Here is a 26,983-nt window from a genome sequence, read left to right as displayed (position 1 = left end):
CAATTGACCAAAATGCCCTCCCTATTAGTTCAAATCCCTTTTTGTCCAAGTAGGGCCATTTTAGTCATTTTACCCAATTCCCGCTAATCCTCAAGTGTCTCTAATATTTTCTCGCTTGCTTCCCAATACTGAAAAGTCACCAAATAATATACCTCGATATCAAAAATAAACCCCAATATACTCATTAACTTCCTATTTATACCCCCAGGCTCGCCCCGAGCCGGGTATAAATCTCCGCCTCGACTTTCCGCTAGTCTGCTTACTGGGATCGTCTCGAGTCACAAATCATAGATACATCCACATCACAATGTGGTCTCAACAATCATCACCTATCAATACAGTTATGCCCAACATGGCCAAAATTACAATTATGCCCTTCTAACACAATCAGGGCCTACATGCATACTAACACACATAGTCATGCATCTCAATTGGTCAAATAGTCATATAACATGCTTTAAATCATAATCATGCATTTAACTCATCAAAGTCACACATAATCCCATCATGGCCTCCTGGCACGCTAATCAAGGCCCTTAAGCCTTATTAGCGAATTTGGGTCGTTACACCCATACTTTGAAAAAGGGAAACTGATGATTACACATTTTTTATGCCACAGACAAACTTATATAACATCTCCAAACTTCCCTTTTTCTTTTTACGCACGCCATTGCCTTCTCAAGAAACCCCAAAAAACAGAGCTTCAATCTTCTCCCGGAGACCGTTCTTCTACATTTTCCAGACTCAGCCCGAGAGTTCCTTGATTTCCGAAGACTCTTTACCAATCTCCACGACCATCGTTTCGGTAAGTTTTTGAATCCTTATGCTTCAAATTTTCATAATGCATGCTTCTGTATGTTGATTGTTTGAGTTCATCTGCTTCTGGTTTGAGATGCTTGTGAGTAGAATGTCTTGTAGGCGAAAAAGAGTTACGAGTTAGTTTAATAGTTTGGATCATACTTTTAGGACGTAAGACCGAAGTAAAAATTCGATCTTTAGGCTAGTTGGAAAATAGGTTTTTCCCGCCCTAAGGGGAGTTGAAAAAGCTTTTTTGAAAAACTTTTTACTTTCACCCTTTGATCCGTTTCTCAAACTGTTCGTGTAGATAGATTTAGCTTTTTGTTAGAATGCTGTTGTATAAAAGCTTGACTTTTATACTCGACCAGCGCTATTATAAAAAGCCTTTAATAATTCTCTATCCTCACCTCCCCATTTTTCTGTTTGCAGACTTTGATGCCAGATTTGTGGGGAGGTGAACGGCCCATCGACGACGATCTTCTCGCCCAGCTGCTCGAAGGCGAAGAACAACCCGCCGACCGAATTCACGAGATTCCCTTTTCACGATCTTCCTCCAGACCTCGTCCTTCTCCTCCTCAAATGGATCGTTCCAAATCTTTAGGCAAGAAAAGACCTGAATCCGACAATAATCCAAACCCTTCTGCCCAGCCTGATTCACAGGCTGGGGTTCCTTCGACCAGCGGCCGAAACAATCCTGCTCCTGACCCTAACATCCAAACTAGAGCCTGCCCTCGCCATCAGAATCTGCCTGATGTCGAGTGGTATTGTAATATCCAACATTTTCATTATACATTTTTTTATTATAAATCAGAGTTTTAATACATAAAATGTACAAGTTTACAAATTTAAGAAATAGTAATGGAAAAATAGTGTTTAAAATATCATTTTATGTTTTTAATGAGATTAAAGAGAGAGAAACTTGAGTAGTCAAGTATAGGACCCGAATGTCATATAATTTTAATTGGGGATTTTTATAAAATTAAGAAAGTTTTGCTAAAGGACTTATTTGAAAAGAATTTTAATATTTTGGGTCCAAGTGTAATTTTTAAAAAAATAATAATAAATAAATAAATAAAATAAAATAAAAGGCTTCAGCCTTTCTTTTTACCCGAGCCCCTCTCTCTCTCTCCTCAGAAAACCCCTCTCTCCCTCTCTCCCTCTCTCTCTCTCTCTCTCTCTCTCTCCTCTGCGTATTACTGTTGCCGACGACGCAGGAGTACTTTCCGGCCACCATTTTTAGCCACGCGCCGGACCGTTGGATTCAGAGGCCTCCGAACTATCGACCCACGCGGGAATCTAGAGCTCACTCGCCGATTAAACGCCTCAACCACTCGATTTAAGTTCGGCCACCCCGCGACTTCAAAGTTGCGATTCGGCCACCTCGGGCATCCGTTTGCCGATCCGTCACCACCATCGTGTTCCTCGTGTTGTGGGCTTCAAAACCCAATAACTTGTTCCTACATCTACCATAGTTGGGTGGTGGGCCCACCACGAGCCACCGCGATCCACCGTAGACTGACGGTCGAAACTTAGTGTTCGAGGTTCCGAAGTACGTTTTGAGTCTCAGAAAATCATCGTTTGACTTGTTGTGGAACCCGATCATTTTGGTATAATTTCTTTAACCTATATATTGTGATTTAATTGTGATTGATTAGAGTAATTGTTATTATGTGTATTTATAGTATATAATTATATATTATTGATATATGGAATATTTTCTGTAATTTACTGGCTGTCTGGGATTATATATATTTTTTATACAGGTTTTGATTTTGGAATTGTCCACTTTATAGCCGTTGTGCTGTCCAATTTTCTAGAAAATATTAGATATTAAATAAAGTATAAAAATACATATTTAATTGATTTTATATTAATATGGAAATTATTATGATTAAGTAATTTTAATTATTATTGTTATTATTTTGTTAAGTAAATCAAGAATACAGATTCATATATATATATATATATATGAAAAGTATGATTTATAGTAAACCTATTATCTAACCATTATTATTGTATATTAATATTTTATTAATATTTGAATATTAAAATAATATCAAATATTAGTTTCTTACAGTTATTGATATTTGTAAGACCAGTGAATTTTGGAGAAAGTATATTTATTATATCACTGGAATTGATATTATGACTAATTAATAATAATATAAATATTTATATTTATATTATTATCATTATATTGATTATTACAACTTTATGTTAAAAATATGATTTCTTTTATAAAATGACTATTTGAATATATACATCCATATACGTATTGCTATTGAAGTATTTTGTTATTAATATCAAAATAAGTTTAATTATAGACGATAATTATTATTTTTGTTGGGATTATTATTATTATTATTATTATTATTATTATTATCATAAGAGTACATTATCTTATGAGCAAGGTTTAAATCATGGTTTTATATGAAGAGTTATTTGCATTACGTTGATAATAATTATTGTTATCATTTATATAGTTTCTGGTATTATTAATATACACTATCAATAGTGTATATTTATGATTTTGATAGAATTTAATAAATGATGTGCCTTGAATAGGATTTGCATGGATTTGATTGATTGACTCTTGGTGAGGAATTTTAAAATAAGCTAAGGACCTAAGGTAAGTAAATCTCACCTTTTGTGCTTAAGTGTAAGATGCATGACTACATTGATTGTGTACATCTGATGAGTTAAGTATGGTATGATGATGATGCATATGATAAGTATGTGAAGAATGGTTATATGAACACCATAAGGGTGTTGTGTGATATGTAATTGATGAATTCTGTGATATGTGAAAGATGTCTTACTTGGTTAAGAATGATATGAATTATGTGCAAGTATGTGTTCTTATGTTGATGGATATGTGGATTACTCTATGTTCATGATTTGTTATATGTTATGATATATGAAGCGTTTAAGTTTTTAGGCTGGAAACCTTAGACCTGAGCCATAGCTCTACGTTAAGGTATAACAACGCCACCAACCCAAAGCTTCATGTATTATGACTAAAGATGTTTTGAGTTATATGAGATGTGATACAATGCCTTGATTGAATACCATCAACATCAGTCATGAACACGAACATTGGCATTTCAGCATCAGCATGTATGCATGGCATGTACAGTTATGTGATACATTATTATGTGATATAAGACCATGCATATGAATATGAGAAAAGTTATGAAATGTCTTGAAAAGTCTTATGTAAAGTTAAACATTTTAATGACACAAGGCTTAAGCAAAGTGATAATAAGATGTTTAAAAAGGGTGCCACTGTTTTGATGAAGCAATCAAGTAAGTTCAGTAAAGAAGACGGAAGTCTATAAGACTTATAGTGGCTGCCCACTAGTGTGGGCTAGGTCAGAGTTGACCATTCAGATATGTTTGCCATGTTTCCGTCTTTCTCCTCCATATGTGTAATAAGTATGGCAGCTATGGCAACGATGAAATGAGTGCTATGATGAGCCTAGCTGAGATGATGGCTAGCCGGAGGAGAACCCATGGGATTCTATATGATATGTGTAACAAGCCCTGCAGGCATTGGCTGAATCAAACAGTGTGCACAAGTGATATTGGGCCCATAAAAATGTGAAACTAAAAGAAAGAGCATAAAAGTAAAGTTTGAAAGTGCATGAGCAATAAATGAAATGCATAAGTATTTAAGTCAGCATATTAGTATATGTGCACTACAAACTCACGACATTCATGTGTATGTGTATGCATGAGATTTGCTTACTGAGCGTTAGCTCATTATGTTATTTTCCAACATTTTTCCAGGTGTGGCTTTAGCTGTTGAGCAACTTGTGGAGCACGGACTCAGTAGCAATGCAATAATGGTTTAGAGTTTTCATATGGCTGCCTTAAATTTAAAGTATTCATACGTGTAATAATTTCTTCTAATAAGTTTATATAAAAGTTTAAATTTTTCTGTATTTCTTCGTATCATTTTATTTAATTCTTTTGGTCAAGTGCCTTACATACTCGTAAACCCTAGAATTACGAGTATGTGGCAGACGTACCCTACCTTAGGGACGTTACAGGTATTTCTCCCCGACCAGCCTTGTAACTCCCAGGATGCTTGCTAACTACCTTAGGAAGTATCCTTTCACAGGGGTCACTCTCAAAATTCCTGCCGCAGACCAAAGGGCTAACCTCCCCGGGGGTGTATACAGTGCTTGGTCTCGGTACCACATAGAGGCGGGGGCTGTGCTCCCGCTACATCCTTTTTATCAGGGGGTGGCTAATTATTTTGATGTCGCCCCCTTCCAGATTACTCTAAATGGATATAGAATGCTGGCCGCACTCTATATCCTGTACAAACTTAAAAAATGGCCAGAACCTACCCCCATGAGATCAATTATCTTTTTGATCTCAAGTCCAACCCTCAACAGTATGGGACGGGCTTCTTCCATCTTTGTCACCAGGAGACAAACCGGACGTTCCTGAGTGCCACCACGCACATATCCAACGTGGGGCAGTACAGCAAGGAGTACTTCCTTACTCCGGACATAACCAACAACAACTTGGCCTTCGCTCGAGGAGGTAAGTGCTGCTTTTACTGGTCGGTATTTTTTATCAGCGAATTTCCCTTCATTTTTCTTAAAGTGCATTTTGTCTTTTAGGCCCATGGTTACGTCCGACCTCAACACCAAACATGGTGTTGAGGTCCAATGCACTGGCCAGGATGACGGATGCAGAAAAAAGCGTTAAGTCCCTGGTCACTGATGATAATCTGAGGCTAGCTGGCCTCCTGGCTCCTCGCCATGAAATAAGAGGACCCGTGGTAGCCGATGCCACTGCCGAGGGGGTTCCCGAGCAGCAACCTCCTGCGTCTCCTCCACGAAGGAGGCCGACGGGGTTACGATCAGGGAGCCCACGGGCAATCCTTCCGCAGAAAGGCCTTCTGCTCCCCAAGGCAAGGGGAAACAAAAGGCCAAAGAGCCGATTGTGGACTTGGGGGAATCCTCCGATGAAAATGGTACAGTAAATTTGCTTTTAAATAACTTGCCAATTACCTGTCACCTGTTTGACGGGGAGGGCAACTTTACATATACTCCAAATCTAGGGCCAGACTTCTTCATGCCAGATAATGAGTGTATGACTAATAGAGTCAATAGTGTAGCGACCAGTAGTTGTAGCTCGAGAATTAACTTTGTGACCTTCTTTTCCGTTTGATAAGGAGTTTTCATCTGCCTTTATCTTACCCTTTGCATGTGTTGACTTGTATGCAGATATGGCCACTCCCAACGTCTTCGACCTATACCAGGCTGAGGAGGAAGAGGAAGTTCCTCAGCTCCGGCGAAAGTCGTCAAGGAGACACAAAGTCGAAACAAGCCAGGGACCTGCCAAAAAGAGTCGAACAGAAGATCCTTCCAAGGACGTGCCAACTGGGAAAACTTTTGCTCATCCTCCAGCTCCTGCTGAGAAAGAGACTCCTCCTGCTCCGATGAACCCTTCGGCTGCGCCCAGCAGGGAACAAAACAAGCGGGAAGAAACTCTTGGGGCCAAACTCTCGAGCCGCACCTTACGAGCAGCCAAAGACCGCCTTGCACACATCGTGAAGAACGACCGTGTCAAGGATGCAATGGTTGAGGCAGAGAATATGGGGGTCGACCAAATTCTGAACAGGACCCTGAACGAAATAGCCAGCGTAAGTGTTTCTTATCTCTTTGGCCTTAGTCTTTTATTCTTTGCAACAGGTTCTAATTTTATCTTCTGTCCTCAGGCTTTGCTGTCTGCAACTGCTGCTCGTACCCGCACCCAAGCCACCATCGAACAGGCTTGGGCAAAGGCTATCGAGAGGTACCAGGTGAAAACGGCCGAGGAACTTTCGGCTGCAGAGGCCAGGCATGCAAAGGAGTTGGAGGCGATCGTTCAGAAGAGGGATGCCACGGTGACGAAGCTATCAGAGGCTGAAGCTTCGAAGGCAGCTATAAGGAAGCAGAGGGAGGAGTATCAGGAGTCCAGCCGAGTCCAATTTCGAGAATGCAAGAGACTGGGCGAGGAGCTCAAGTCCAAGAATGAGGCCATCGCCACCCTTGAGAGCCAAGTGGAGCAGCTGAAGCTTGACAACTCCAAGAATCTGGAAAGGTATAAGAACGCGACGCTTTGGTGTTTTTACAACTTCTGGAAAAACAATCAGGGCGCCAACTTCGACTGTAACGACCCAAATTCACTAATTAGGCTTAAGGGCCTTGATTAGTATGCCTGGAGGGCATAATGGAGATTATGTGTGATTTTAATGATTAAGATGCATGATTATGATTTAAAGCATGTTATATGACTATGTGTATTACGTAATGTGATAATTATGCTATGTGATTTGTACCACGTGGGTGTGGTGATATCAATGTGATGCACGTGCCAAGACGGTCCTAGAAATCTAGATAATGGTAACTGGTGATTTGGTAACCTGCGTAACTGTTAGTAACTATAGAGAGTAACAGGTTTTGTTGGAAAGTGGTAAAATTGTAAAGTTAGTAAAAGGACAAGTGTGCCCTTGAGGTTTATTTAGAAAGGGATATTTGTGGAGGGATAAAGTGGTCTTTTGGCAATGGTTTAGATAAGTTTCAGCTAAGGAAAATGCAATCACGTATAACACTTTGGGAAATTGGTTTATGCTGAATTTTGGAGACCTAGATATAGAGCAGAAGAAAAAGAGAAGAAGGAAGCTGAATTTGGCTCTTGGAAGGAGAATCAAGGGGTTTAGAGTTATCAAATCAAGCCTAGGCCAAGAATACTCAGAGGTAAGGATTTATCTAAGATTTGTTTAAGTTTCAAGTCTGGTTTTTAGAGGATAGGCATGAATTGAAGCAAGTTGGTGCCTGGTTTTGCATGAATTCAGAGTTGGAATAATCAAAAGAGAAGGTGATTTGAAGCTAGAGTTGAGGAGAATTCAAGCTGGGTTCTTGACTGAGGTAAGAGTGTATCATGTTTAATTTTCGTAGCTGTTATGGTTTAAGAATCTAAAGGGGCTGGTTTACACTTTTCTCAAGCTTTGGCTCAAGGGTTTGAATCTGAAATTTAAGTGTGAATTCTGTGGGTGGTTGTGTAATTGAGCTAGATTATAATGTTTATAGGTTGTTGATTGGTCTATGTGGGGTTTTAAATTGGTTTTGGGGCTTAGGTATGAATTTGGGATGGTTTGGAGTGATTTGGGTTTGGGAAAAACGTAAGGAAAAACCCAGAAATCTGGGTTCGCGAAGGAGCGCCGCGGCCCTGTTCTTGGGTGCCGCGGCGCGAGGCCGTTTCTGGGCAGAGAAAGCTCTCTGACTTGCTGGGCGCCGCGGCGCTAGGCCAATTTTAGGACATGGGATTTTGCAATTTTGAGCCTTTGCTCCGGGGGTTCGGGGGATGCCTTCGGTGCATTGTTTTAAGGATTTGGGGGTTCCGAGAGTGTGGGATTGGTTAATGACAAAGGATGTTTCATTTGTGTTGTGATTAGGTCTTTGGAGAGGCTCGGGGTAGTGGACCGTGCTCGCGGCTTCGTGGCATCAGAAACTAGTGTATTGAAAGGTAAGAAAACTGCACCCGCTTGTACGGTTGTGATGGGACTAAGTGCTCCCGAAAGTTATATCGTGTCAATGTTGGTATTATGCCATGGGACATGTAATAGCGGTCTAAGAGTGCCGTACATGATTTTAGCGCACAGAGCGCGAATTGGCCACTGGGAGCCAAGAACAACGGGATAACGGAGGGAGCAGCCCGAGGGCGCTAGCCCTGGTTATCATTTGTGAGTTGTGTATGTTATGAACTGATATGCCTAGTATGTGGAATACTTGATTATACTGACTGATGTTATATCTGAGTTTATGTGAAGCAATGTGAGATGTTGACTTGTCTGCTAGTTGTTCATGCTCTATTGTTGTTGTGTTTTCTTGCTGGGCCTTGGCTCACGGGTGCTACGTGGTGCAGGTAAAGGCAAGGGCAAGCTGGACCAAGCCTGAGGTGGAGATCTCCGAGGTGGAATGTACATAGCCAGCGGTTCGACCGTCACGGTCGAGGAGTGGACTAGGACAGGGATCACCTAACTACTTGTTTTGCCTTAGCATGGTCGGTTGTTGTATATAAACCTTGAGTCTTTTGTAAACGGTCTTTAAACTTAATATTTTTGGGATCCCATGTAACAGATGATACTTTTTAATGAAGATGTGGCTTTTGAGACCAAAACGCTTTTAACTCTAGTTCCTTTATAGTTTCAATAACACGATTTTATTTAGATGACTTGATTAGCAAGTCTGGCACTTTATAAACACACAGTGTAACGGTCTTGGTTATCCAGGGCGTTACATCGACTATCTTTCAGAAGATGTTAGGACTGCTGAGCTGGCTCGCTGCACTGCTCAACTGGCTGAAGAGGAGGCAAGAGCAAGGATCCCTGCTTCTCCAAGCATTGCTGGTGCAGAGGAAGAAGGAGTTGCCGAGGATGCTACCAACCAGAATGCTGATAAAGACCCTCCTGCTCCTAATGCCTCTTGAGCTTTTATTATTATTTTTTCTTTCTTTTGATTACACAACCCACGGGTCATGATGTAAAAACAATACCTTTTTTGAATTTGCTGCATGGGCAGCAAACTTTTCCTTTTATTTGAACAGTTACATCCAAGCAGTGATGCTTGCGGTGTAAAAGATTGCATCACGATGCTATAACATTTTCATTTATTATAACATTTGTCCATATGACCGAACTTAGCATAGTACTTTGGCTTGATTTAACAAAATATAAATTTTGAAAAATACTCTAAGTAGCTTAGCATGCTTTCACTCATTTTGTTCATGTGTTTACATACCTCATGGTAAGCTTTGCTATCGATGTGCCTTATATGCCCCCCAAGTGATCGAGGAGCTTTAGGTCCTTGGTCACTTGCCTTGACCATGACCTATTCGAACATTTCTGCTCGGGTGAAAAAGTAATACTTGTAATACAGCAAAACAACACACGTAATGAACAAATACTTGTAAATATAAATTCACAAAGGTTGGCAAGAATGACTGGCTGCGCACAGTCCCTTATAATCTCGTATTAAAAATGGACTAAACATGTCTTTACGAGTGATTCTAAAATAGAATCTTACATATACGAGCGATTAGCCATACAATCGTGGCTAATTCTCTTTGCAAAACTTGTACAAAGTAAAATTTAATACAAGCCAGTCCTTTAAGAAGGATTGTTCACTGATAATACTTGCGCAGGTGTTCCCCATTCCAATATCGTGGAACGAGATCTCCGTTCAGGCGTGCAAGTTTATAGGTGCCCGGATGAAGGACTCCTTCAATCTGTCAAGGTCCTTCCCAATTAGGTCCGAGTACTCCAGCAGTGGGGTCGCAGGTATTTAAGAAAACTCGTCGTAGCACCAAGTCACCGACGTTGAATTTCCTTTCTTTAACTTTGGAGTTAAAGTACCGGGCGACTTTTTGCTGGTACGCAGCAACTCGAAGCTGGGCCTTCTCCCGTATCTCGTCAATTGAGTCTAGGGACTCCATCATTAGTTGGTTGTTCTGGTCTTGGTCGTATGTTATACGTCGATGTGAGGGGGGATCTAACTCGACAGGTAACATAGCCTCATATCCGTAAGCTAGGGAAAATGGGGTATGTCCTGTTGCTGTTCGGTGAGATGTTCTATACGACCAGAGGACTTCAGGCAGCTGCTCCGGCCATGCTCCTTTAGCATCTTCAAGCCTCTTCTTCAGGGTATCTTTAAGAGTTTTATTTATGGCTTCGACCTGCCCGTTTGCTTGGGGATGCGCAATTGAAGAAAAGCTTTTAATAATTCCATGCCTTTTGCAGAAGTCGATGAATAAGTCGCTGTCAAATTGGGTTTCGTTGTCTGAAACGATCTTCCTGGGCAAGCCATAGCGGCAAACAATGTTCTTGATGACAAAGTCAAGAACTTTCTTGGTCGTTATGGTGGCGAGTGGTTCAGCTTCGGCCCATTTAGTGAAGTAATCAACTGCCACGACTGCGTACTTTACTCCGCCTTTTCCCGTTGGCAGAGATCCAATTAAATCTATGCCGCAAACAGCAAAAGGCCACGGACTCTGCATTTGTTTTAACTCGTTTGGAGCTGCTCGTGGAATTTTGGAGAACCTTTGACATTTATCGCATCTTCGTATAAACTCCATCTAATCCTCGTTCATAGTTGGCCAGAAGTAGCCTTGCCTTAGAATCTTCTTTGCCAAACTCTGCCCCCCAGCGTGATCCCCGTAGAAGCCTTCATGCACCTCTTTCATGAGTTCCTTAGCTTTTTCTGGTGTAACACATCTGAGTAGTGGCATTGAATATCCTCTTCGGTACATAACACCATCAACCAGTATGTACCTTGCGGCTTGCCTTTGTAGAGTTCTGGCTTTGTTCCTATCTGTTGGTAACGCACCGTTTGTCAGATACTCCAAGTAAGGTGCCATCCATGTATCCTCCATTCGAATCTCCATATTGGTCTCAACCGCTTGTATGCTTGGCTTACTCAGTCTTTCCACTGGCACAATGTTCAAAGTGTCAGCATCTTTTGCGCTCGCAAGTTTGGCTAAGGCGTCTGCGTTTGAATTCTGATCCCGCGGTATTTGCTGGAGGGTGTACTCTGTGAACTGGGCTAGTAGGTCCTTTGTTTTATTCAATTAGGCCACCATTTTTAAGCCTCGCGCTTGATATTCTCCTAGAACCTGGTTCACGACCAGCTGTGAGTCACTGTAAATATCAAGCGCTTTTATGCTCATATCTTTCGCCATTCTCAATCCAGCGAGGAGCGCTTCGTATTCGGCTTCATTATTTGACACGGTGAAGTCGAACCTGATGGCGCAATGAAATCGATGCCCTTCAGGCGTTATCAATATCACTCCCGCTCCTGCGTGGGATTCGTTGGATGACCCATCCGTGAATAACTTCCACGAAGGAGCTTTCTCTTGAGGCTCAGGCGCACTAGGTGATTCGCATTGCTCGCTGTCTGGAAGTTCTGTGAACTCTGCAATAAGATCAGCCAATACTTGTCCCTTTACTGCCGCTCGCGGTGAATAAGTTATATCGAACTGTCCTAGTTCGACTGCCCATTTTAATAATCGCCCAGCCGCCTCTGGTTTTTGGAGGACTTGCTGCAGGGGTTGGTAAGTTAAAACCGTGATAGGATGGGCTTGGAAGTAAGGGCGCAGCTTCCTAGAGGCCAGGATTAAGCAATATGCTAACCTCTCGATTGGTGGATATCTCAGTTCTACTCCGATCAGCCTTTTGCTTACATAGTAGACCGCTTTTTGTACGCCTTCCTCTTCTCGTACTAGCACCGCGCTCGCAGTAACTTCTGTAATCGCCAGGTAAATAAACAAAGTTTCTCCTTCTATTGGCTTTGATAAGATGGGAGGCTGTGCCATATGAGCTTTCAAGGCCTGGAATGCTTGCTCGCAGTCTCCTGTCCATTCAAACTTCTTATTTCCCCTAAGTAGATTGAAAAAAGGGACGCACTTGTCTGTTGATTTCGAAATAAATCTACTTAGGGCTGCGATTCTCCCGGTTAAACTTTGTACATCCTTGATCCTTTCTGGCGACTTCATGTCGATCAGGGCTTTTATCTTGTCGGGGTTGGCCTCGATTCCCCTTGAATTTACAATGAACCCCAAAAACTTCCCTGATCCAACTCCGAAGGAACACTTGAGGGGATTTAACTTCATCTGGTATTTGTTCAATACATCGAAGCACTCTTGTAAATCCTTTACATGTCCTTCTGCCTTTTTAGACTTTACCAGCATGTCGTCCACGTATACCTCCATGTTTAGTCCGATCAGCTCTTTAAACATGTGGTTGACTAGTCGTTGGTAAGTCGCACCTGCGTTTTTCAGTCCGAAGGGCATTACTTTATAACAGTATAAGCCCGTATCGGTCCGAAAGCTGGTGTGATCCTCGTCGGGGGATGCATACTAATCTGATTGTAGCCCGAATATGCATCCATGAACGAGAGGATCTCATGTCCTGCAGTAGCATCGACCAGCTGGTCGATTCTTGGGAGTGGGAAGCAGTCTTTTGGGCAGGCTTTATTGAGATCTGTAAAATCCACGCAGGTTCACCATTTGCCGTTAGGCTTGGGAACCAGCACTGGATTGGAGACCCACGATGGATAAAATGCCACCCCGATGAACCCATTCTCCTTTAATCTTTCAACTTCTTCCTTTAAGGCTCTCGATCTATCCTTATCGAGCAGCCTTCTCTTTTGTTGCACGGGTGGAAAAGTCTTGTCTATATTTAGGACATGGCTGATAACTGCAGGGTCTATCCCAGCCATGTCTTTGTGTGACCAGGCAAAAACCTCCTGGTTCTTCTGTAAATATTCCACCAGTGCGTGCTTCGTGGTGGGCTCTAGGTTTTTCCCAACCTTTACAACTCTGGTCGGGTCTTTTTCGTCGAGTTGGACCTCTTCCAGGTCCTCGACGGGTCCAACGTTTTCTTCAAAATCCCCAAAGCGAGGATCTAAGTCTCTATCCTCACTTTGGGCAACACCCTATTTGGTGACTTCATCACCGGATTGGGTTTGTGTATCAACCGCCATCTGCAACCTATCTGAGGTAGTGCTCTTTGATGTTCCTTTTTTCGCCTTCGTTACTGAGGCGTTATAGCACTCCCTGGCTTCCCTCTGGTTTCCCAACACGCGTCCTACTCCTGCGTCCGTTGGGAACTTCATGGCTAAGTGCCACATAGAGATGACGGCCCGTAGATCAACTAGTATAGGCCTTCCAATGACGGCATTGTACGCCGAAGGACAATCGACCACTACAAAAGTGGCGAGTAATGTTCTTGTAGCAGGCACTGTACCTGTCGTCACTGGTAGTTTGATCAACCCGGTGGGAGCGAGTCCTTCTCCAGAGAAGCCGTATATCGTTTGGTTGCAAGGCTCCAGGTCCTTAACGGACAACTTCATACGTTCCAGCGAAGACTTATATAGGATATTCACCGAACTTCCCGTATCGACTAGCACTCTCTTTACCATCATGTTGGCCATTTGGATATCCACGACCAGCGGATCGGAATGTGGGAACCGGACGTGTTGGGCATCGTCATCAGAGAAGGTTATTTCGCCTTCGTCTGACCGAGCCTTTTTTGGTGCACGGTCCTCAACAGTCATCATCTCGATGTCCTGGTCATGGCGCAGGGTCCGAGCATATCGTTCCCTGGCCTTTCCGCTATTTCTCGCGAGGTGCGGGCCTCCACAAATGGTCAATAATGTGCCAGTCACGGGGGCAGGCTGTAAGGGTGGCGAGCGTTGGCGTGTGGGCGCCTGCTCGTTGCTACCCGGAGCTTCTCGTTGGGAATTTCCCGAGGCCCGTACGTATCTTCTCAAGTGTCCTTGTCTAATAAGGAACTCGATTTCGTCTTTCAGCTGGTTGCATTCGTTGGTGTCATGTCCGTAGTCGTTATGATAACGACAGAACTTTGTAGTGTCTCTCTTCGAAATATCCTTTCGAATGGGACCAGGTTTTTTAGAAGGCACACTGGAACTTGTGGCCTGATAAACCTGTCCCTGAGACTCAACGAGGGCAGTGTAGTTAGTGAACCGAGGTTCATAACGGTTACCCTTCGCTCGTTTATTGTTGGAGGTGGAAGGCTCGTTATACGGCCGTTTTCCACCATTCTTGCCATTGCCGTTAGGTTTGGACCCATTGGCGGCTTTGGCGGGCTTGGCTACTTTCTTATCTTTGCCGGAAGGCTTTCCATCGTCGGCAATGGCATCTTCGAGCTTGATGTAACGATCAGCCCGATCCAAGAATTCCTGGGTAGTTCTCACTCCTTCCTTTCGGAGGCTTTTCCAGAGGGGGGACCGACGCCTAACCCCTGCGGTTATGGCCATCATTTTGCCTTCGTCCCCCACCGTTTTTGCTCCAGCTGCTGCTCGCATAAAGCGCTGGATGTAGTCCTTCACTGATTCTCCATCCTGCTGGCGAATTTCAACCAGCTGGTTTGCTTCGGTTGGATGCACACGACCTGCATAGAACTGTCCGTAAAACTCCCTTACGAACATTTCCCAGGAAACTATGCTTGCAGGTGGGAACTTAAAAAACCACTCCTGCGCGGCCTCAGAAAGTGTTGTAGGGAAGATCCTGCACCGAGCGTCTTTGGACACTTTCTGAATGTCCATTTGTATTTCAAACTTATTGACATGAGACACGGGGTCTCCGTACCCGTCAAAGTTTGGAAGTGTAGGCATTTTGAATTTGCTTGGAGTTTTTGCATTAGCTATCCTAAGGAGTGCCTTTCCTCCTATCGTGGTCGATATAAGATGTCCTTCCTCCGACCAGCTGTTGCACTGCCTGGTTGAGGGCATCTATCTGGGCCTGTACAGCGGCAGGAATCGCTGTAGCCTCTGTTGCTGGGGGGACGTTCTCGCCATGCCGCTCGCGGCGATCGTTGAGTACGTCTCACAAATCCTCGTCTCTTCTCCGCTGCTCGCTACCCCCGAGTCGATTGAAGACATTATTTTGCCTGGGCTTCCCCCCAGCATCCCGTCTATTGGGTTGGTCATCTTGAGGTACCTGGCTCCCGCCTCTACCTCTTTCTTCATTCCTTCGGCCAGCGTTTCCCTTGCCTGAGTCGGCCTCATTATATCCATGGCCATCTCTGAACCTCGATTGGCTATTGTGGGACCGACTGTTCCCTCGATTTCCATCCCTGGCTGAAGCGTTCCGAGCGTTAGAGGGTGGCTTGCACTGGTCGTTATGTCCCCGGGCATTATCATGCCGTGGGGGACCCCGGACCGCAGAGCCTAACTCTGAGTTCCTCCTGTTACCAGGAAGATACTGACCTCTGTTTGGTAGGTTTGGCTCATCGCCCCTACGGCGTCTAGGACTACGAGGCTGATGCTCGGCCCTATGCTGCCTCTGTTGCGGGGGATTGCCGCGACTAGCCTGGGATGGAGGCTGTGCCTCAGGGTCCATCGGGACATTGTCATGGGGCACCTGAGGCTGCTCGGGCCTTTGTGGACTCGAGGGCTGGATTGGTGGGCTAGGATTAGGACCCCTCTGGGGTGGCCCATTGACAAGTTGGTCAGGCTGCGAAACAGGTGCGGCCTGATTCCTAGCCAGTTGCAAGGCTGCCTCGAGGGCTGCCATGGCTTCGTTCTGGCGGCGGTCCATCTCCGCCTGCCTTTCGCTTAACTCCGCGCGCTGCCGTTCTTTCTCCTACTACTGCCATGCCATAACCTCGGCAGCTGTCTCTTGACTGGCTCTCAGATTAGCCAGCTCTTCTTGCAGCGCTCCCATAGTACTTTTCAGCGTTGCATCATCCATTTCTTCCTCCTCAAAATCTAAATGTGGCTCATCCTCAGCCACGCTTGCAGGAGGAGGAGGAGGTGGCGGGTTTGACGGTGCAGCGACGGCCGCCTGTCCAGTTTTCCTTGCAGTTTTCGCCATCGATTTTCTCAACAATGATAAATCAAGCTCTCAATGAAAGCACCAGAATGTTGACCCAGATTTTGGTCAACTGACACGGAGTCAGAATATGCTTGATGTGAATGAATGCGTTGAAAAGAATCGAATGACAAAAATAATAAGAACACGATATTTTATAGTGGTTCGGCCCCAGGATCTGGTAATGACCTACGCCCACTTAGATTGTTATTGATATGAGAATCAAATGAGTGATCAAAGAACAAGGGTTCAATGAGTTTCACCAACCTCTGAAGAACAATACAATATCTCAAGTAGAATTACTCTAGTATCAAACAATTTGAAAGCCCAAAGTCTCTTCCTTGAGCTATCTTTCTCTATTTATAGGCTCAAGGGGGATTACACAAGATTGTTACAGATATTCTCTCCTGAATAATCGGATACTCAGGAGATTGTGTGAGTTAATTTCGGGATTTACAAAGATCTTTATTGTAACATTGTGTTGTATGTGGAACCATCGACCAGACTGGTCGTAGGTGAGACTGGGTCGCCTCCTGCTTATAATGTACCTTCTGGTCGATACACTAGCAGAGTTCCTCCAGATGTCAGCCACGTGTCCAGGGATCACTTGCCACGTCATCAATGCCAATTTTTTGGATAACATAAACTAACTTTTATACAAAAATATGGGAAAATAAACCCATAAAAGTGAAAAATCTTAAAAAAAGCCATAAATTAAATTTTTTTTTTTTAAAAAAAAAAACTATAATTTTGCACACTATTAAAAATCACAAATAAAATGTAATTTCCTCCTTTTTTTTTTATTTTACATTTTTGCCCTAAAACTTAATTTTCGTAAATGAAACAAAATCTCGCAAGCACAAGAAAATTAAACCAGAAAATGGATGTAACAAAAAAACAAGGATTTTATCAAGATTCACCAAAAATGATAATTATTTCTTCGGGAATTCTCTTTGAGAAGTTCTTTGTAATATCTTGAAAATTAATTACAAATATACAACCAAAATTCACAACTCCTATATAAATCATTTTTCCAAACTCTGACCAAAGAGATTACCGAGTACAAAATTTATCATGAGAATAAAACTCTCCCAAATATATTACGATGCTTTATATATAGGGAAATCTACAAAAATGCACTAAAAGTTAAAAATAATCTGAAAAATATGGTGTATTACAAAAATACGGAATTTTTGGATAAAAACATGGAATGACAAATTGTAAATACGGAGTGACAAATCATAAATAAAAGCTGTAAAATAAATTTTTTGTGAACAACGTTTACAAACTAGTAAATATCTGTTACAAATTTGTAAATATCTATTACGTGTTTGCAAATAATATTTACAAAATCCGTTATAGAATTGTAGTTTTTGTTTTTGTTTTTTTGTAGATAAAACTTACAAACAAATTTGTAACTAATTTTTTTATTTTTGTAACAATAGTTTACAAATCTAGTTTTATAACTAAGAAAGATATTTTTGTAACTAATATTTACGAAAATATTTTATAGTTAAGAAATCATAAACAAAATATACATAAAAATATTATGTTTTTCTATATTATTACAATATTGTACACAAAAATTACATGAACCATCATATTTATGCTATACAACTTAAAAATACAAATTTAAGATATTCATTATTTATAAAACACTTTATTGAATGTAGTGGTGAAATACAATATTTTTTTTAAACAAGTTTTACATTTTTGTAACAACAATTTACAAAACTAATTTCACAACTAAAAAGTTTATTTTTGTAACTCACATTTACATAAATATTTATAAATTTATTTAACATGATTATTACAAAGATTTACAAAACTAATTTTTTAACTTTAAATATATTTTTGTAACAAAACTTGAAACTTTAACTGTATATTGTAACATATAGTTATTAATATTAATTTTAATTAACTGCATATTGTAATTTGTATAAATATTAATTTTAATATTAATAAATACATTCATTTTAAATAAAAATAAATTAATCTACTTTATTAATTTCCAAGGACAATATTAGAAATGATTTATCTGGAGTCTGTCTTTAATGAACCTTTCTCTTCATTACAGAAGTGTTTTGAAGATGTGGAGTACTAAAAACTGTCCATGGTACTCCATGAAGCCTAGAAGAAGTACGGTCAATGAGTTACAATACTGTATTTTTGTAATTTGTTTAATATGTCGTATAAAACGATTTAAAATTATGGTGGGAGATGTAATTAATCCTTTTATATATATTAATATATATATGTGTGGCCGACTTGATTTTTTTTATAAAATATATATGGATAAAGAAGAGGACAAAAATGTGAGATCAAGTTTTAATGATACATAACTTTTTTCTTTTTACCAATTCTAGTTTTAGATGTGTATTTAAAAGGGTTGAGAAAAGAACATGTTAAAACTTTCAATTTTGGTATAGATCTCCTGCAGGAAATAGGTGAGGAGATAAAGAAAAAAAATAGAGTTTGCAATAAATTGACTCTTTATATAAATCAAGTTTATAATAATATTATAGAAAGACTTTACCACTTAATTAATAAAAATAGTTTAGTTGAAAAAAATACCCCATTTTTCCTCAAAATTAAAAGAATCCAACTTTGGTACGAGATTATAACATATTGACCATGAACGCGTATGAGCCGAAGCAACACTAGTATTATTTTGATTAATCAATCAGCAAGATCTATCATCAATATATAGCTTTTTAGCCTCATTATATAAATAAATATATATATATATATTTAAATATAAAGGATAGGTAATTATTTGGTACTTGATATTTTTGTAAAGTATCATTTTGGTACCCGTGTTTATAATAATGCTCATTTGATATTATGTATTTTGAAATCGTACATATTTGATACTCTAAATTCAAATTTAATTAATAAAATTTTACAAATTTAATCAAAATGCTCTCAATTATATGGGTTTCAAATTGATATTTAATTACTTAATTACATATAACTTTCATATTGACAAAATTTTATCTATCAAATCTAAGTTTCTGAGTACCAAATATGTATGATTTTAAAATACATGGTGCTATATGAATATTATTAAAAACATAGGGTATACTAAAATGATACTTTGTAAAAACACAGAGTACCAAATAAGTAAATTCCCATTTATAAATAATGATTCGACTACTAGGAACTTAATTAAATTTGATTTGGTAGATACTTTTGGTGCAATCGTGGGAATAAGATCGATATATGTAATAAAATCCGTAACCAACTAGTACTTAAATTCTTTATATTAATTAATAATCTAAATATTCAAACCAATTAGAAGAGGCATGAATGGCTGTAATTGCTGTCTGATCGATCGGTGGTCACAACATGGCACACATATGAGACAACTGCCTTTGTTATTAAGATTGAGGTTGATACTCCTAATTAATAATATCTAATTAATGTATAAGGATGGATGGTCATCTTATTAAACATTAATTTTAATTTCTCAGCAAAATTAAAGAGTTCCTAAACATTAATTTCCACTCCGAACTAAAAGAGGGTTAACAACAAACTCTTATTTTAACCTCTTAGTTAATCTCTGCCTCTCAAAATACGTGTTGGAGTATTTTTTTTTTCCTTATATTTTTTATGGTGGTGGTCGTTGTACTTACAATATACATCCTGCAAATTTTCGAGAATAGTGAGCCGAAAAAAAGTTTAAAAAACTACTTGTGATCGAGCCGTTCAAAATTGGTGAACAAAAATAGTCATCATCTTGATGAGATGTTAGAGAAAATATCATACATGGAAAGTGTGTGAGTACATTCAATAATACATAAGAGCATAAATTACTCCACTCATCACTGTAAATGTGAACAGAATTGAGACAAGTTTTAGAAAGTGCTCTTGATCACATTATGAAAATGATCAGAGCTGAAGTTGTTATTTATAGAAGATGAACAGAATACAAAAAGACAAGAAAGCCCCTGAGATACAAGAACTAACCAAAACTGAAAAACCAGAAATAACAACTAACAAAACTAATCTATGTGTAACCTCTAACAGCCCCCCTCAAGTTAATGGGTCTGTGAAGAACCGTTAACTTGGTACAAAGAATAGAAAATTGAGTTACAAGCAGATGTTTTGTTAGTATATCTGCAATCTGATCTGAAGAAGAAACATAGTGAATGATGAGGAGTTTGCGAGAGACCATGTCCCTAATAAAATGGAAGTCTATCTCTATGTGCTTCGTTCGGGCATGAAAAACTGGGTTTGAAGCTAGATGAGCAGCAGACATGTTATCACACCATAGTATTGGAGTAGAAGGTACTGTAAGCTGAAGTTCAGAAAATAACTGCTGGAACCAGGTGAGTTCAGCTGCAGCATTTGCAAGAGCACGGTATTCGGACTCTGTGCTACTCCGGGAGACTACTTTCTGTTTAGAAGATGACCAGGAGACAAGACTGTCACCCAAGAAAACACAATATCCACTAGTGCTGCGCCTATCATCCGGATTGGAGGCCCAGTCAGCATCACTAAACGCAGCAAGGGGAAGAGAAGAAGCAGCAGTAAGTGTAATGCCATGAGACTTGGTGCCATTTAGATATCTAAGGATCCTTTTGACAGCCAACATGTGAGAATTTGTAGGGTGCTGCATAAATTGACAGGCTCGGTTGACAGCAAAAGCTATGTTTGGCCGAGTCATAGTGACATACTGAAGAGAGCCAATGATGCGTCTATACTCAGTGGGATCTTCAAGAGGTTTGTCATCATTTTTAGAGAGAGGTTTGCCTACTGAACCAGGTGTAGGAGCAGGTTTGGAGTCCAGCATCTCAGTGGAATTTAAGATATCAGTGATGTACTTCTGCTGACACAAGTGGATCTGGTTTGGGGTATGAGTTACTTCTATGCCGAGGAAGTAGTGCAGTTGACCAAGGTCCCGAATAGCGAAAGCTTGGTGTAATTTGGCAACCAATTGATCAATATGGAGGGAGGAGCTGCCTGTTATTATAATATTGTCAACATAGACAATGAGAAACAGGTGAACATCAGAGGTGTGCAGAGTAAACAGAGAGGAATCTGACTTGGAGTTGGAGAATCCCCATGAGAGAAGTGCAGAACTAAGCTTTGAGAACCAGGCCTGCGGTGCCTGCTTTAGGCCATAGAGGGCTTTCCATAGTTTACACACATAGGAGGGAGTTTCTTGATTGATAAAGCCCGGAGGCTGAGACATATAGACATGTTCAGTTAATTCTCCATTTAGAAATGCATTATGGATGTCTACTTGTCTGAGTTTCAAACCTTTTGACAGGGCCAAAGTGAGAAGAACTCTAACAGTAGCTGGCTTGACAACTGGAGAGAAGGTGTCAAAATAATCAACTCCCTGAGTTTGAGTGAATCCCCGTGCCACTAACCTTGCTTTGTGTCTATCAACAGAGCCATTGGGGTTGTATTTTAACTTGAATAGCCACTTACAATCGATGATATTAGCATGAGCAGGAGGAGCAACTAGAGTCCAGGTACCATTTCTGTGTAAGGCAGCAATCTCAGCTTCCATAGCATCACGCCAGGGAGCAGATTGAAGAGCAGTCTTGTATGTTCGAGGAGGTACAAGAGAAGATGGCAGCTGTTGTGCAACATAAGCCCTCGGTTTGTGAATGCCACACTTGGAACGAGTCATCATTGGATGCGCATTGGAAGGAGGCAAGGGTGTTGAGATGGGTGCCAGAATTGTCTCAGCCGAAGGTACCTGCACAGGCGAAATGACTTGATTCTGCACAACAGGGTTAGTAATGCTAGTATTAACAAATTCTGTAGAGATGACAGGTGATTGCTCAATGGGAGGAGGAGAAGGAGGAAGAACAGGTAAGTGAGAGGAAGAAGGGGCAGAAGGTGGAAATGAAGTAGAAGAGGATGGGGGAGAGGGAGTGAAAGAGGTGGGAAGAATAGCAGGAGTATGAGAATAAGGAGAGGAAGAAGAGGGAATTGTTGAAGGAGGTGGAAGGTGATAGGGATAAGTTTTCTCATCAAAGACCACATATCGTGTGGTGTATATCCTGTGAGATTGAGGGTCAAGGCAGACATAACCTTTGTGTTTGGTACTGTATCCCAAAAATATGCAAGCTTTAGATCTGTACTGAAGCTTGTTATCATTGTATGGTCTTAAACAGGGAAAACATAAGCACCCAAATGATCTAAAAAGAGAATAATCAGGGGTTTTGTTGTACAGAATTTGATAGGGAGATTTGAGATTGAGAAGTTTAGTAGGTAGTCTATTGATGATGTAAATAGCAGTATTAAAAGCATATAGCCAGTAATGCAAAGGAAGGGAGGCATGCGCTAACATAGCTAAGCCAGTTTCTACCACATGTTTGTGTTTTCTCTCAACTCTGCCATTTTGAGCAGAGGTGTAGGGACATGATAAACGATGATGAATTCCAGAAGCATTCACAAAGTGTACAAAGGAACAATACTCACCTCCATTGTCATATTGTAATTCTTTGATAGTGGTTCTGAATTGATTCTTAACAAGAAGTTTAAATTGTTTAAAGACAGATAATGCTTGATCTTTGGTATGTAAAGAATATAGCCATGAAAATCTAGAGTGGTCATCCAAAAATAGAATGAAATATCGAGAACCATCAATGGCGGGAATGGGCGAAGGTCCCCAAAGATCAGTATGAATAAGATCTAGAGGAGCAGTAGCTCGATATTGAGAGATAGGGAAAGGTAATTTGTGATTCTTTGCAAATTGACAGGAAGAACAAATCAAAATTTTATTATATTTGAAGTCTTGATTACATTGAAGTAAAACATGATTGACAATGTCAGAGTGAACATGTCCTAATCTAGAATGCCAAATAGCAGCTGGAGTTGTCGAATGAGACTGGAAATGATTGATAGTAGAGGTAGGGAGATTAGAAGATCGAACTGTTGAGACATAGGCAGATTTGATCTTCAAGTCAGATTGTAAAGCATTCTTGGCTTGGAGGGTGTAGAGACCTTTGTCAAGGGAACCCTTGTGTAAAATTTTCTTCGATTGGAGATCCTTGATATTGTAAGAATTTGCAAAGAATTCAAGAAACACTTTATTGTCAGAACAAAATTTAGATACAGAAAGAAGATTATTGGACAGTTTCGGAACATGAAAGACATTGTGAAGAGCAAAGGAATTATGAGATGTTTGAATAGAAGAATGACCAAGAGATTTAATGGAAAGAGAGTTACCATTACCAATGGTGACTGCATCAGAACCAGTATAAGCAGAAGAAGACTCAAGATTTGATGAGTGAGGAGTTAAATGGTGAGAGGCACCAGAATCGAGCAACCAAGTGTCATCCGCAACAGAATTTGCATTAGCAACCATGGCATTGATTGGTGCAGAGTGAGACTGAGAGTTGTTGGCGTGAGATGCAGTCTGTGGAGGGGGTAACTGAGGATCAAAGCGCCTGTAACAATGGTAAGCGTGATGACCAAGACGTTGGCATAATTGACAAACAATCTTGGGACCACTGGGGGGTCTGGAGCCGAGATTGGGATTGTTGCGGTTGTGGTTGGAGCCGTGTGGGGCCTGAGACTGGCTACGACCTTGTGAGGAGCGATGCCAAGGTTGAGATCTTGAAGGCTGGCTCTGTCGATAGGCCATGTTCACAACTGGGACAGTTTCGTCTACCGAGAGTTGTTACTCAAGTCTGGATTCATGAGCCAGAAGTAGACTAGAGACATGTTCGAAGGTGACCCCCTTTGATTTAGAAGTGATGGACACCACAAAAGAATTGTAATCGGCACTAAGGCCAGCAAGTAAGTACAAAACTTGGTCACGTTCAGAAACTTTTTCAGAGATGGCAGCTAGTTGATCAGTTAAACTTTTGATCTTCAAGATGTAATCCATCATGGAAAACACACCTTTCTTGATTGTCTGAAGTTGCAATCGCAGTTGCATGATTCGAGCATTTGAAGTGGAAGAGTAGAGTTGATTGAGCGCAGCCCAAGCAGCAGCACTAATGCGATGACCGACGAGGTGAGACATCAATTTTGGGGTGAGCGAAGAAAAGAGCCAGCTGAGAATCAATCTGCCCTTTCGACGCCATTGTTGAAAATCTGGATTGATGCCATCTTGACCTTCAATCGTCTGAGGTGGAGCCACAATCGTTCCCTCCAGATAGTCTTCAATGCCATTTGCATATATAACATTTTCCATTTGAGTCTGCCATAGAAGAAAGTTGCTTCGATCTAATTTCACAGCTAGGGTGTGATTCAGAGCTTGAGACAGAGCAAGAAATTGCTGTTGGTGAGGAGTGAGGGCTGAGATATTTGCGGAAGCGGTCGGAACGGACTGGATGTTCTGATCGGGTCTTGCATGTTCTTCAGTCGGTGGATCGTTCGCCATTAAAGTTCAAGAAAGATGACAAGAAAGTGAGAAGATGAGGCCTGATACCATGTAAATGTGAACAGAATTGAGACAAGTTTTAGAAAGTGCTCTTGATCACGTTATGAAAATGATTAGAGCTGAAGTTGTTATTTATAGAAGATGAACAGAATACAAAAAGACAAGAAAGCCCTTGAGATACAAGAACTAACCAAAACTGAAAAACCAGAAATAACAACTAACAAAACTAATCTATGTGTAACCTCTAACAATCACCATCATGATTCTTGTCAATAGATCCCATCATGAATTAGGGTAAAACCGAAACATATAAAAATCCCTTTGTACATGTTTTTTACTTTTTATAAACAAGATTTCATATTAGATATACTTTGTTCGATCTAACTAAGTAGAATAAATACACATTAAGTAGTTAAACCAACTTCAATTTGTGTCTTTATTTGCTTGTGTTTGTGTGTGTTGGATTAGACCACAAAGGAATTAATGAGTAAGTTTAAGCGGATCTGCCTCGGCCTTGAGCTGCAACGATATAGCAGGTTTGTCTTGTCGATGGAGCTTAATTATTAGCACAAAACAAAGAGATGAATATTGGTCATCGACCAAATATTGCATGTTTTGGGTTGGTTGTACCATATATTGTATATGTAATATATCTATATGTATATATATATATCATTAATGATCAAGTTGTTTACGTTGATTCTGCTTTCTATGAACATTGCATCTGATATGATAAGGTTTGTGCAGTTGCATGAATCAGTGGTTCAAATAATTAATGTTAAGCTGTTCAATTATCCTTATAGGTACCACCACACAATATATTGATCATATTCTTAATGATGTTTTAATTAGTGTTTGTTATTACAAAAAAAGGAGACATTGTTTGTAATTATTGTCCCACCACATGGCAGACGAAAGTAGCTATATATATATAAATTCATAATTTTAGTTAGGTTAGAGAGATTCCGAATATATAATGTGATGATCTTTCCAATTCCAATACATGTATATGTATATGTATATAAGAAGGTTGGTCTCAATGGGTTTTCCTCAAACATTTTCATCTTTTGTAACATATTTTTCTCTAACAAAAACAAGATATGGCCACCATCACCACCTCTTCTTCCCATGCTCGCTCAAACAGAGTGCCTTGTAGATCTCATCCATTGATTGAAGTTGTTGAGCAACAGTTGTCCAAGTTCAGGGCATCATCATCAACATCTTCTTCTGCTTCTTCTTCTTCACTATGCAACAGATTAAAAAGCCTCAAGGATTTGTATGAGAGCCTTGGTAGTTTTCTTGAGTTGCACCACAACACCACACAAACTCTCTCCGAAGAAAACAATAACAACAAATAATGTTTAATAGTCGAACAAGTCTTAGATGGATCTCTTCGGCTATTGGATATGTGTGGTACCACAAGAGATGTTTTCTCTCAGATGAGAGACTCCCTTCAAGAACTCCAATCATCCCTGAGAAGAAAAAGAGGGTCATGTAGTGAATCTGGTGATCTGGGCAATGAGATAATAATCAGCTCATACATGTTCTCCAAAAAGAAATTGGCTAAAATGATCAAGAGTTCAAAGACTATGACAACAAAGAAATTGGTAGTTACCAAGGATTCTGATTTGTTTTCAGTGGTTACCATCCTTAATGAGGTCGAGGAAGTCACCTCTGAAGTGTTTCAATCCCTCTTGGCTTTCATTTCTGGGCCAAAGACTAGACCAGGCTCATCGTCTATAGTTTCAAAGCTATTTGGGTCTAGAAAAGTGTCATGTGAAGGAGAATTAGAAGCCAATAATGTTGAGTTGATACTTGTAAATTCAAGTAATAAAGGCATCAAAAGTGTACAAGTGAAACAAGTATTGAAGGGATTGGAATCACTAGAGTTTAACATCCAGGAATTTAAGGAGGAATTAGAATGCATCTTTAGGCAGTTGATGAAAACTAGAGTTTCCATTCTCAACATTTTCAACAACTAGTCGATCTCTTCTAATCATTTTTGTTAGAATTTGTATCATAGAAAGTTTTTGTGTAGGACATTGTAAATATATAAAGCATAATGAGAAAAGAAAAGAAAAGAAAAGTCAATCTAATCAGATTGTATAATTAATATGTTCTCGAAATTTTCTTGTCTATCTCTTCCTGTTTTTTTTCCTAGCCTCAACTTTTTCTTTGCTTTATTGTCAAAGGATGTTGCGGAAATATTTTGATAACCTGATTCCCGAATGCATTGCATGAGGTAAAAGAAGAACAAAATTTTTAAAAAGAAAGAATGTAAACGACAACAAATATAAGGAAATAAATCGCTAAAAAAATGAAAAACGACAAAAAGGGACACAGGAGTATAATTGTGAAAACGACAATAATAACAGATTGAACTAAGGTCATCATATAGTTAAATTAATAAAACCATAATCCAAAATGGGGCTTGATTTATTT

The 26,983-nt window shown here is 40.2% G+C and overlaps 1 protein-coding gene and 1 long non-coding RNA gene across 2 annotated transcripts; both read left to right on the top strand.

Moving 5' to 3' along the window:
* The first annotated feature begins 1,938 nt into the window (after positions 1-1,938).
* Positions 1,939-4,848, top strand: LOC133811096 (uncharacterized). The gene is made up of 3 exons (XR_009882716.1): positions 1,939-2,405; positions 3,364-3,427; positions 4,588-4,848. It is a non-coding gene; the product is annotated as an uncharacterized LOC133811096 (long non-coding RNA).
* Positions 4,849-25,947: 21,099 nt separating this feature from the next.
* Positions 25,948-26,523, top strand: LOC133811098 (uncharacterized). The gene has a single exon (XM_062246131.1). The coding sequence runs from the start codon at positions 25,948-25,950 to the stop codon at positions 26,521-26,523; it is 576 nt and encodes a 191-aa protein (XP_062102115.1).
* Positions 26,524-26,983: the final 460 nt, after the last annotated feature.

Source organism: Humulus lupulus, unplaced genomic scaffold, assembly GCF_963169125.1.
Source record: "Humulus lupulus unplaced genomic scaffold, drHumLupu1.1 SCAFFOLD_81, whole genome shotgun sequence".
Classification (NCBI taxonomy): domain Eukaryota; kingdom Viridiplantae; phylum Streptophyta; class Magnoliopsida; order Rosales; family Cannabaceae; genus Humulus; species Humulus lupulus.
Note: the sequence above shows the minus strand (reverse complement) of the source record. Positions and strands in the feature narration are given on the sequence as shown.